Here is a 10,925-nt window from a genome sequence, read left to right on the forward strand (position 1 = left end):
TCCTCTTTGCTATTTACAACGTTACCAATTTTCATCTCATCTGCAAACTTACTGATCATACCTGCTACATTCATGGCTAGATCATTAACATATACTGCAAACAGCAAGGTACCCAGCACTGATTCCTGCCATATGCTACTGGACAAAACTGAAACATGAAAATGTTGAGGGGACTTGACAGAGTTGATATGGGGAGGCTGTTCCTTTTATGGAGAGAATCTAGAACTGGAGGCTACTGTTCAAAATCAAGGGTCACCCATTTAAGACATAAATTAGGCAACATTCTTTCCCTTAAGTGTACCAGGAGTCTTTGGAACTCTCTTCCTGAAAAGATGGTAGAAGCAGAGTCTTTGAATATTTTAAATGCAGACATAAATAAGATTCTTTTTACACAAGGGATGAAAGGTTAGTGGGGATAGGTGGGAATGTGGATTTCAGATTACAATCAAATTAACCATGATTTTACGGAATGGTGAAATGGCCTAATCCTGTTCTTGCGTTGTATGCATATATCTTAATTTCAAACCAAACTGTAGATTTTCCATCAGTTTATGGCTGTCGAAGTTACCATACTCTACCCTTTATTTTTAAATGTGTGTGTGTTTGGGATTAAGGGAGTATGGTTTTAATTCCAGATCATAGCTTTGCTGTTAACCAATGTTTGCCACTTCTGTTACAGTAAATAGGATTATTTTACATTTTTAATGACCCTTGGTGAACATACAAACAGCAAGAGCAGGCCTCTCCGCACTTCTCGATTCAACAAGATCATAGTTTCATCTCAACTTTACGTTCTGCATTTTGCTGATAATCAAGAATCTATCTAGTTCTGCCTTAAAATATTTAAAGATTCTGCTTCTGCTGCCTTTTGAGGAAAGGAATTCCAAAGATTGACAATCCTCGAAGAAAAAGATGTTTCCTTATCTCGGTTTTAAATGAATGATCCCTTATTTTTAAACTATGACCCCTAGTCCTAGATTCTCCCACAAAAGGAAACATTCTTTCAACAGCCATCTGGTTAAGTCCCCTCAGGACTCATATGTCACCTCTGACTCTTCCAAAAGCCTGTTTAGTTTTTCTTCATAAGGGAATCTACTCATTCCTGGTGAAAATCTCTTTTATTCTGGACAGGAGTACAAAAATGAAATCATGTGATTACGTCAACACATTTATACTAACATTGCAAATGGTGAGGCTTGACTAAAAGCGCATTCCTCCCATCACAATTGGTGGCAGAGCATGGCATGGTCCATTAGGCTACTGTCACTGAATTTTTACCCTTAAAGACAAAATTAGTGGGAGCTGCAACCATGATCCAGTGTCGACATCATTCAAAACTGGAAGAAACCTCTTGCTATCCTGCAGATAAGTAATTTGGAGCAAATTACTTCAACGTCATTGCATTGTAACATAGGGTTGCTTCAAAAAGGGATGTACCAAAAACAGCATAAAAATAGAACATAACTGTACCACACCATCTGAGGGAATAAATTAGCGCTTCAAAATATGTAGGTGGCACTTACAGTTGTCCAACTGCTTTAGAAATAAACATAGATAGTTGAGCTCCACAAATAACTATGGCTTGAAGCTTCAAAAAAACAACCTTACCAAGTTAGAATTCAACTCAAGCCAAGGAGAGATCGAGCAAAGCACTGCAGCAATTACCATCTTGTCTCACAACATACACTACGACCTAGTATTATTTAAGCAGATTAAGTGCCAGATAAGAGAATTTCTCACCTCTATGACACCTGGGATACAGGTAAGGGTTGTGAATTCATATGAAGCTGCTTCACTTGCAGTGGAAGTCATCAAACTCAAGAATGTAGACTGAAAGACAAATAATTGTTAAACCTTAAGAAAATTCAAAATGCAAGCTCATCGCAATAAAATGCTACAATGCTTCAATTTAAGATTAGCTGACTGCCAATATTTTTGTCATTCCTGATGAAGGGCTTTTGCCTGAAAAGTCGATTTTCCTGCTCCTCGGATGCTGCCTGACCTGCTGTGCTTTTCCAGCACCACACTCTCAATGGCAATATTTTTGCCTATATTTCCAGGTTATTTGCTAAATGTTTTAATCATTTTCCAATTTACTTGATAAATGTTTTGATCATTCTCCATGCAATCTCATTTTCCATGGATTTAAGAGCTGGGTGCTGCTTGGAAATAGAAGTGATTGGTGATCTTTCCACATATCAAGCAACCTGTATTTATATAAACATCGTATAAACTTCTCAGTTTGTAACTTCTTTAATATCACCTCTGGTCTTGATAATCTACTTGAACCATTAAAAATTGTGGGATTTCAATATTGAGGAACATCTAACATGGAGGTCGCAACACAATCCTGACGCAGAATGAACAGTGTTACCAAATATGCCAAGTTACCAGACATATAAATATTTGTGTACAATATTTAACTGAACTTGCTTATTCCTGGCTACAATTAAGTTTGCATTGTCGAAAGCTGAAGCATATTTTCATAGAAACTTAAACATATTGGCCATTTATTTATGATTTGTAGCCTTCTTTTACTGTTGTGATTTTCAATTTCATAATCAATGACAGCATGCATTATACATAATCTCTCTTGACTAAGATGACACCTATTAAAAAATCTACTCAAAATCACCACTTCCTCTCAGACTCCAGCAAGTACGGCTAAAAGTCCAAAAATGATCATGATAATAAGAAAAATCAGAACTTTAGCTTCATGCAGGACTTTTTCTTTCGTCATGGACGGTCAGATCAAAGCAGTTTTGGTGACCAACATTTTCAATGAGGCTATCTCAACTCATTTACAGTGGAAGTAATGGAAAGCACGCAGAAAATGGGAGCAATATTATCAAAATTGACTGAAGCCATGAACAAAGACAGGGAAACATGCAGCAAAGCAGATTTAAAAAGAAACGTAGGGTGCAGGGATGATTTCCCCATGATGATTTTCTTACGTGCAGCGCAATTTTCAGGCTTTGACACTCCATAAGCATTAGTAATTGGAGCCAGAAAGGAGACACAACTCTAAGCTTAGAGAACACTTTAAAGTACAACTAAAGTCTAACTGTAGCTGCAGCTATCGCATGGGGTGGGGAAGGGGCAAGGAGAAAACCTGGAACAACTCTTAAGTTTGAATATTATACATACATATTGCCCAGGTTCACTATTGTGGCAGATGCCATAAATAATGGATTTAATAACCAAGGCCAAGACACATTATACAAACTATCTACGTCATTTGCAGCATCCATTGTGTACTGCATATAAGAGCTAGAGGTAACACTTAACCTGATACATACTTGGGAAAAAAACTGAAAACCAAAATAGGAAACACACTACCAAAAATTAGGAACTTATGGAGTATGGGCAGGTTAATGTTTTGAATACGTTTGAAAAGAATATGACATGTTAACAATAGTGCATTTTCATTATTTACTCAAGCTTGTTTCACTAATCCTACACACTTCATAATTGTCAAGAAGCTAGCATGATTATGAAGAAAATGAAAACTACTCACATGCTAAGTTAACGTGTTCTTACCTTACCCACAGAAGGGAATCCAATTAATGCTACCCTGGCATCTCCTGATTTCATTACATCAAAGCCTTCCCCTTTTGATCCTGCAGACTTTGGGGGCTCCAAGAGCTGTGCTCTGTACTTCGCAAGTTTGGCCTTCAACAGGCCGAGATGGTATTCAGTGGCTGTAAAACATTAATCACATTGTAATGAGACACTCAGTTGTGTTGGCTTATTTGGCAGATTGATACCACTATAGGGAATTAAAAAAACAAGTCAACAATAGTTTAAAAAATAACTCTTTCCTTCGAATGGATCCACTATCAGTGAGAAACCCATAAAACCCTTTCTTCACGATCATTCTACTGCTCAAAAGGTTAATTCAAAATCAAACTAATTCTAGAATGAAGAAACTCAAACTAAACCATCAAATCCAAGTCACATTTCATCATGACTTGGATATATGATTCCATTCAGCACACACGATATCCATGGCACAATAAAAACAGACATAGCACATATGCGTCCTTATTTTGACATTGAGTCTAATACAAGGAAAGCATTATATATTATATTATGCAAACTATCTACGTCATGTACAGCATCTATTGTATACTGCATATAATCATGTACAAGTGTATGTCTAAATAGTACATCCGATGGACTGTACATTAAAAAATTAAAAAGAGACAGTCCCTAAAAAGGGGGAAACTGTCATTTGGTCTTTTTGTTAATTTGATGTTATTGTTATTCAAGACCATAAACAGTTACCTAACAGTCATAGGTTGAGGTAGGATGAGTATGCTTGTAACGCTTAATTCTATCCATATGAGCGAATAGCGATTGGCTCAAACGTCATCAACCCTTCTTCAGGAAGGGTTCCTGAAGAAGGGCTTATGCCCGAAACGTCGATTCTCCTGTTCCCTGGATGCTGCCTGACCTGCTGCGCTTTTCCAGCAACACATTTTCAGCTCTGATCTCCAGCATCTGCAGACCTCACTTTCTCTCCAACGTCATCAAACAGAACAATCCAACATACTGTCACTGCTATTTCTTAGCCAATTGTGGACTTAAGCTCCTAACATTCCTTTAATATGTGTTTTCATTTTGTAAGTGTATATTACCAAATTGCTTTTTGAAAGTCCATGTGCACACATTTTTCACATTTCTATTAACTGTAAACTGATAGAAGTGTATAAAATAACGAGAGGTATGCAGAGAGTTGTTGGTAGGTGGCCTTTCACAAAGGTGGGGAATTTCAAGACTGGGGGCACAATTTTAAGGTGAGACGAGAGAGATTTAAAAAAAGACATGAGACAATTTTTTAAAATAGAGAATGGTTCAAATGTGGAATAAACTTCCTGAGGAAGTGGTGGATGCTGGTAGAATTGCAACATTTGAATGGATACATGAATAGGAAAGGTTTGGAGGGAAATGGGCATGGAGCAGGCAGGTGGGACGAGTTTAGTTTAGGATTATGCTCAGCATGGACTGGTTGGACCAAAGCGTCCGTTTCCGTGCTGTATGACTCTTTGACTTCATTAAGTACACAATCAGGTTAAACACCATGTGATTTTAACAAATTCACCTCATGCCACGGAAGAAGTAATTTAACCTGTTGTGCTCAACTATTCCTTTTGAACTTTGCTGCTTTTATGCTTGATGATGATCTCATTGTTTTTCTCATCAATGATATAGCAGCAATGGGTCTTTATTTATAGGTTAGTCCTTCTGCTGTGCTATTGGATATGCTTAATGTTTTTCATTTTAAGTTTAAGAATATTCTCTGTTCAGTCAACTCAACAAGATAGGTGAAATTAATAAAACAGATTTCCAAAGAATGAAACCTTATTGATCCCCAGCCTCAGACCCATAGTCTCACTTCCCAGCACACCAACATACAGACCAGCAAAGGAACTTCAAGACAAACTGAAATACCTAGAAGACGACTCACGCCACTCCATCCGCTCCACCCAGGAATTCCTGAATATCTAAGACACCAAGGTAGAAGATGACGAGGTCATAGTTTTCTTCGACGTGACTGGCCTATTCATATCAATAAACATCAGCCTGGCCAAAGAAACACTGGACGCACTACTAGACAAACCAACTGACAGCACCCTCAAACTAGTCAACCCGTACCTCACAATCCAGTTAATTTTCAATGACAAGACCTACAAACAAATCAATGGGACACCTACAGGATCACCATTATCAGGATTCTTGGCAGAAACAATTATGCACAGGTTGGAACGAGCAGCCCTCCCCACGATCCAGCTCAAGCTTGAGGTCCACTATGTGGATGATACTTTTGTCATCGTGAAATGGAACTTAGAAGAAACCCACAAACACATTTACAACATCCTTACTGATATAGAGTTCACCAAAGAAGAAAAGAACAATAGACTCTCCTTTCTAGATGTCACAGTAGAACAAAAAGCCAATGGAGAACTGCAGGCCAGTCTCTACAGGAAATACACATACCAGATACTCAACTACAGGAGCAATCATCCCAACACTCTCAAATAGAGGCTCATCAAGACATTATTTAAATAAGCCACAATACATTGCAGCACCTAGGAACTATGAGATGCCAAAGAAAAACACCTGTTCAATGTATTCAAGAACAATGGGTACCCAATAAGCATAGTCTACCAATTCTTAAACAGCAAATCTAAACAAGACGACACAGCATGCCTAGAGGCTCCAGCCACACGACCATACATCGAAACATCTTGGAATTGATGACCAGACGACTCAGGTCCCTTGGCATCACGGTAGCCCACAAACCTACCACTACACTGAAACAGCTGTTGATGAATCTAAAGGAATCCTGTACCAACAACCAGCAGAACAAAATACGCTGCAAGGACTGCAACAAATGTTACATTGGACAGAATGGCAGGAAATTAGCCACCAGGATACATGAACACCAATTAGCCACCAAAAGACATGACCCACTATCACTAGTACCCTTACATACAGATGAAGAAGGACATCACTTTGACTGGGGCAACACATCCATTCTCAGACAGACCAAACAGAGACACATACAGGCATTCAAACCGGAACTCCATCAATAAGCACAGTGATTTAAACCCTGTTTACCAACCTCTGAGAAAAAGAACCAGAAATGATAACATCAACTTTAAGAGACCAAGACATGTAAATAAAAAGCGGGAGAAAACACCAGTGCTTCACCAGAGGCTCACTGATGACGTTACCGAACATGGTGACAAAACGTCTGAAAACAAACCTGCCAGCTCAGCGAGCAAACTTACAACATGGAGTGTAATTGTTGGTGTATGGATGGTATCCCTTCCTCTGAACCAAGAGGAGCTAAGTTGAAGCACCACCTTCTTCAGAGATGTTTAACTACATCAGAATACTCAGCCACCTGATGAAGGAGCAGCACTCCAAAAGCTAGTGCTTCCAAATAAACTTGTTGGACTATAACCTGGTGTTGCAGGGTTTTTAACTTTGTACATCAAAATAGGTTAATGAGGAAAATATCTACAGAGGGCTGAGATGTGCACACGTCAGGATGGGAGTTATCCATGGCATACAGGAGGCACACATGGAGTCCAGGCATCTGGGTGTGAGAGGGGGGGGGGGGGGGTCAACGTGGGTGGGTGCTTGGGTACAGGAGGGGTATGTGGAATAGTTTAGACTTCTGGAGCAGGGGCGGCTTGAACTCAGGTCTCCTGGTGTAGAGGCAGGGACGCTACCACAAGCACACACTGTATTGGGGCTGGGTCAGGAGGGCTCACGGTGTGTTTTGAGACGTATGGAGCAGGAATACACACAGTATGGGGGGGGGGGGGGTGCGGAGAATGTATTTTTATTCCGAGCCCCTACCTTTGTTTTTCTGGGTCCGCGAAATTTCTTTCTCGATTTCCGAGATTTTCTCTAAAATCCCCATGCCTGCGGGTTCTTGTCTGATTTTTTTCCCCCTCCGTCTCTTTGGGAAATTCGGCGAATATTCCACAAGATTCTGGAAACTTCCCGCGTGGACAACCCAGGAAACGGAAGTTGACGTTGGTGCAACCTGCAACTCCGTCCCCCGTCCGTCGGGGAGTGGTCTGATCCTTCAGGTACATCAATTATCTCTTTCCGGACAAACTTCGTCCAGTTCTATTTGAAATGGGTTCAATTTTAACACGTCCCGCGACGTATTGCCATTGGTGATCTTTTGGTCTTCGCCTTTTCCATTTCCAACGATAATCCTAAAACTTTGTCAATTCGCCAACAAAAAAAAAACTTTTGATCATCGTTTAAAATTGTTTGACTTTTGCAAACCATCGTTTACTTTCTGTTGAATTGAGTCCGTAAGCGAGGAATTTAAGAGCTGTACCTTCTCATCGACTCGTGAAGACCAGTTTCCATTCAAAACATTTAAATAGAGACATACAAGATAATCAGAGGGTTAGATAGGGTGGACAGGGAGAGCCTTTTTCCCAAGTATGGGGACGGCAAACACGAGGGGACACAACTTTAAAGTGAGGGGAGATAGGTATAAGACAGATGTCAGAGGTAGTTTCTTCACTTAGAGAGCAGCAAGGGTATGGAATGCTTTGCCTGCAATGGTAGGAGTTTCGCCAAGTTTAAGTGCATTTAAGTCATCATTGTGTGAGAAACAAAAGCTCACTCACTTCAATAATTTCAGTCCGAGACCAAAAATCTGAAACAGTAGTGCCGTTTATTTGTACACTTGCAAGTGGGTGCAATGTCTAATGCCAGGTAAGGCAATGACAAATACACATCAAATTCAACAAACTCTCGAAATTTATACAGTTTGAATCCCCATATTTTTTCTTATTTCATTGTTTGCCCCCTCCTTCGCTTACGTCACTCATTTCCTTAAGACTGATCCCACAACTTCTGTTTATCCGGCCTTGTCCGTGACAAATGCCTATCTCTGGCCCCCATAAGGTTGTTTGACGTCATCCCACTGCAGATCACCACTAGGCATATCCTTTCTTTATCAGCATTTATTCCTCTCCGGAGGCCACTCTGACCTTTATGACCTCTTTAATTAGGGTTTGTTCCTGTGTCCCCATACAAGTGGGAAACCTACTGTTTGTATAGGCCTCTCTTCACAGCATTTTATCTAGTGCTTGTATTTCTACCATTGTTTTGTAATCACATTTCATGCTAACATACCATTTTGTAATGGATTATATATTTCCTCATTCTTGCTAAGTCAGCTCTCGGCCGAAACAATCCCAAACTAATGTGAATTCATTTACTCTGTATCAGAACTTATAATTGCAGAAATAACATTAATTCGCCTATATCCCACAATTTCCCCTTTTTCTTTTGATTACCATTTGTTATCTTCTGCATTCTTGTCTCTTTTTTTTAAACATCGTTCCCAAAATTCGCAAGCATCATTTCAGAGATTTCATCCATCTTGGTTTCACTCATCTCCTCATTATTTAGCCGATAAAGTTCCTCTGTCTGATTCCCTCTTAGGGGCATCTGTTTCATCAAGGCTGTTTCAATCAGTCTTTGGGTGAGCCCTCGTATACAGGGTATGACACAACAGCCAATGGCCACCAATACCCCAACTACTACTATCAGGGAAGTAAGGATAGAAACCACCACCCCCTTCCATTTTCCAAACCAGGATTCAAGCCATCCCGTGAGAGATGTGTCTACTCCTGAATTCTCAGCCAGTTTCTCTGCTAAAGTAGTCAATCCCCGTAAGGCCCGAGTAATTGAACCATCAGGCGCAGTATTATTAGGAATAAAGGTACAACAGCTTCCTCCTAACATCACACACACACACCCTTTTTCTGCTAAAATCATATCAAGGGCTATTCTGTTTTCCCATGCCATCCTACTTGTCGCATCAAGCTGTTCTGATATTCCTTTAACCGCATCTCTTGTATAATTTATAAATCGCTGTTGATTATAGAAAATGTAATTTATCCAATCTACATTTTTATTAATTGTTACCCACCAAAAGAGAGCTGACTCAAAGCCTGCTGCAATCTGGTTACGAGCCTTGAATTCATCAGGCACTCCCCTAGGGACAAAGGGCTTATGCCCGAAATGTCGATTCTCCTGTTCCCTGGATGCTGCCTGACCTGCTGCGCTTTTCCAGCAACACATTTCCAACACCCCTAGGGACTCCTACCGAGTCGAGATAAATCCTGTCATCAAACAAAGTATCTAACAGTAATCTCTTACCCCTTCCCTTTTTCCCCACGATCTTTTCCTTCTCAAATGCCAAGGTAAATGGAATTGCCAATTGTACAATTGCACATATCCCTCTCCAATCCGGAGGTAGCGTGGGTCTCAATATTTTGCCTCCACAGTACCACCACAGATCCGCTCGGGGAACCTTTAGTGCTGAGTAGTTCCCTCCCTTCTCCGTTTCGGTAACATTCTTAATCTCTGTACATAATTTCAGCTCCCCCAAATCTCTCGACCGACTTGTACCTTGCCTGCGCACACACGACGTGTGATTTCCAACTGCGGCGGAAAATGTGGGGGGTACTTTTGCATCTTTCTTCTCCAAGGGAGGGAACATCAGAGATAGGGAAGTACAATTCCTATCATTCCATGCAGTCTCAACCTGATACAGGGCTATCATACATTTCATGCCCTTCCTGTCTCGCTTCCACCCAAGCGGAAAGGGAAACACCTGGGCCACTGGCCTACTGGAGGCACATGCATAGCAATTGCTTTTGTTCAGACTATTTACAGTCTCCTTTACCCATTCAACCCAGGCATTTGCATCCCCGTACCCAGTTTCTATTTCGATGGTCTGTTTCAAGTCTTTTACCTCTATAATGTTTACTACTTTAGGATCATCGGGAGGGGTGAATTCGAAAACAACAGCCCACGAACTCCTTCCCATTTGTTTTCATTTCAATCCCAAATGTTTCATTTAATTGTATCTCATAAGTTCCCCCCGCCAGAATTGCTTCGTTCCATGTGGTTTTCCTTATCGTTAAGTATATTGGGTTACACTTTTTATCGAGACAATCGCGAGCTGGTCGGAAGGGGGCCCGGTGTACTGTGACGAGACCATTATACCAAGTACCATCCCCGAGGCCATCTCCATAGGACTTAAGATGTACCTCAGAGCTGTGGTACTGTCTTTGATTAGCTACATCCCCACAATTTACTAAACTGCATGCATCAGTGTCTATTACTTGTGGATTATCAGACTCAGGAACCGTTAATAATACATATGAAAAAGATATTTGACAAAATCCCAAAACTAAGAGGGCTAGCATCATAACTCTAAACATTCCCAGTATTCTAATCATCATGCTGAAGCACAAAAAGACTTAATATACAATCTTACAGAAATAATCCCGCGCTCGCGTTGCCACTGTATAGTCAGTTACTCAAAGTCTCTTTAGTCTGAGTTTTAGCGGGTCTTGCATTGATTC

The 10,925-nt window shown here is 40.5% G+C and overlaps 1 protein-coding gene across 2 annotated transcripts in view; it reads right to left on the reverse strand.

The window, feature by feature from the left end:
* drg2 (developmentally regulated GTP binding protein 2) overlaps positions 1 to 7,546 on the reverse strand; it is a 41,361-nt gene extending 33,815 nt beyond the window's left edge. Inside the window, exons 1-3 of one of the 2 annotated variants that reach the window (XM_043711621.2) lie at positions 7,375 to 7,545; positions 3,541 to 3,701; positions 1,741 to 1,830 (exon numbers count right to left, since the gene is read on the reverse strand). In XM_043711621.2, the coding sequence (XP_043567556.1) occupies positions 1,741 to 1,830; positions 3,541 to 3,701; positions 7,375 to 7,438 (315 nt within the window). In that variant the 5' untranslated portion in view covers positions 7,439 to 7,545. Of the gene's footprint in view, positions 1 to 1,740; positions 1,831 to 3,540; positions 3,702 to 7,374 lie in introns of both variants that reach the window. The other variant, XM_043711622.2, reaches the window with a different exon arrangement.
* Positions 7,547 to 10,925: the final 3,379 nt, after the last annotated feature.

Source organism: Chiloscyllium plagiosum, unplaced genomic scaffold (genome assembly GCF_037043375.1).
Source record: "Chiloscyllium plagiosum isolate Xiang-an unplaced genomic scaffold, Cpla_swu_hap1 HiC_scaffold_20, whole genome shotgun sequence".
In the NCBI taxonomy this organism is placed as follows: Eukaryota; Metazoa; Chordata; class Chondrichthyes; order Orectolobiformes; family Hemiscylliidae; genus Chiloscyllium; species Chiloscyllium plagiosum.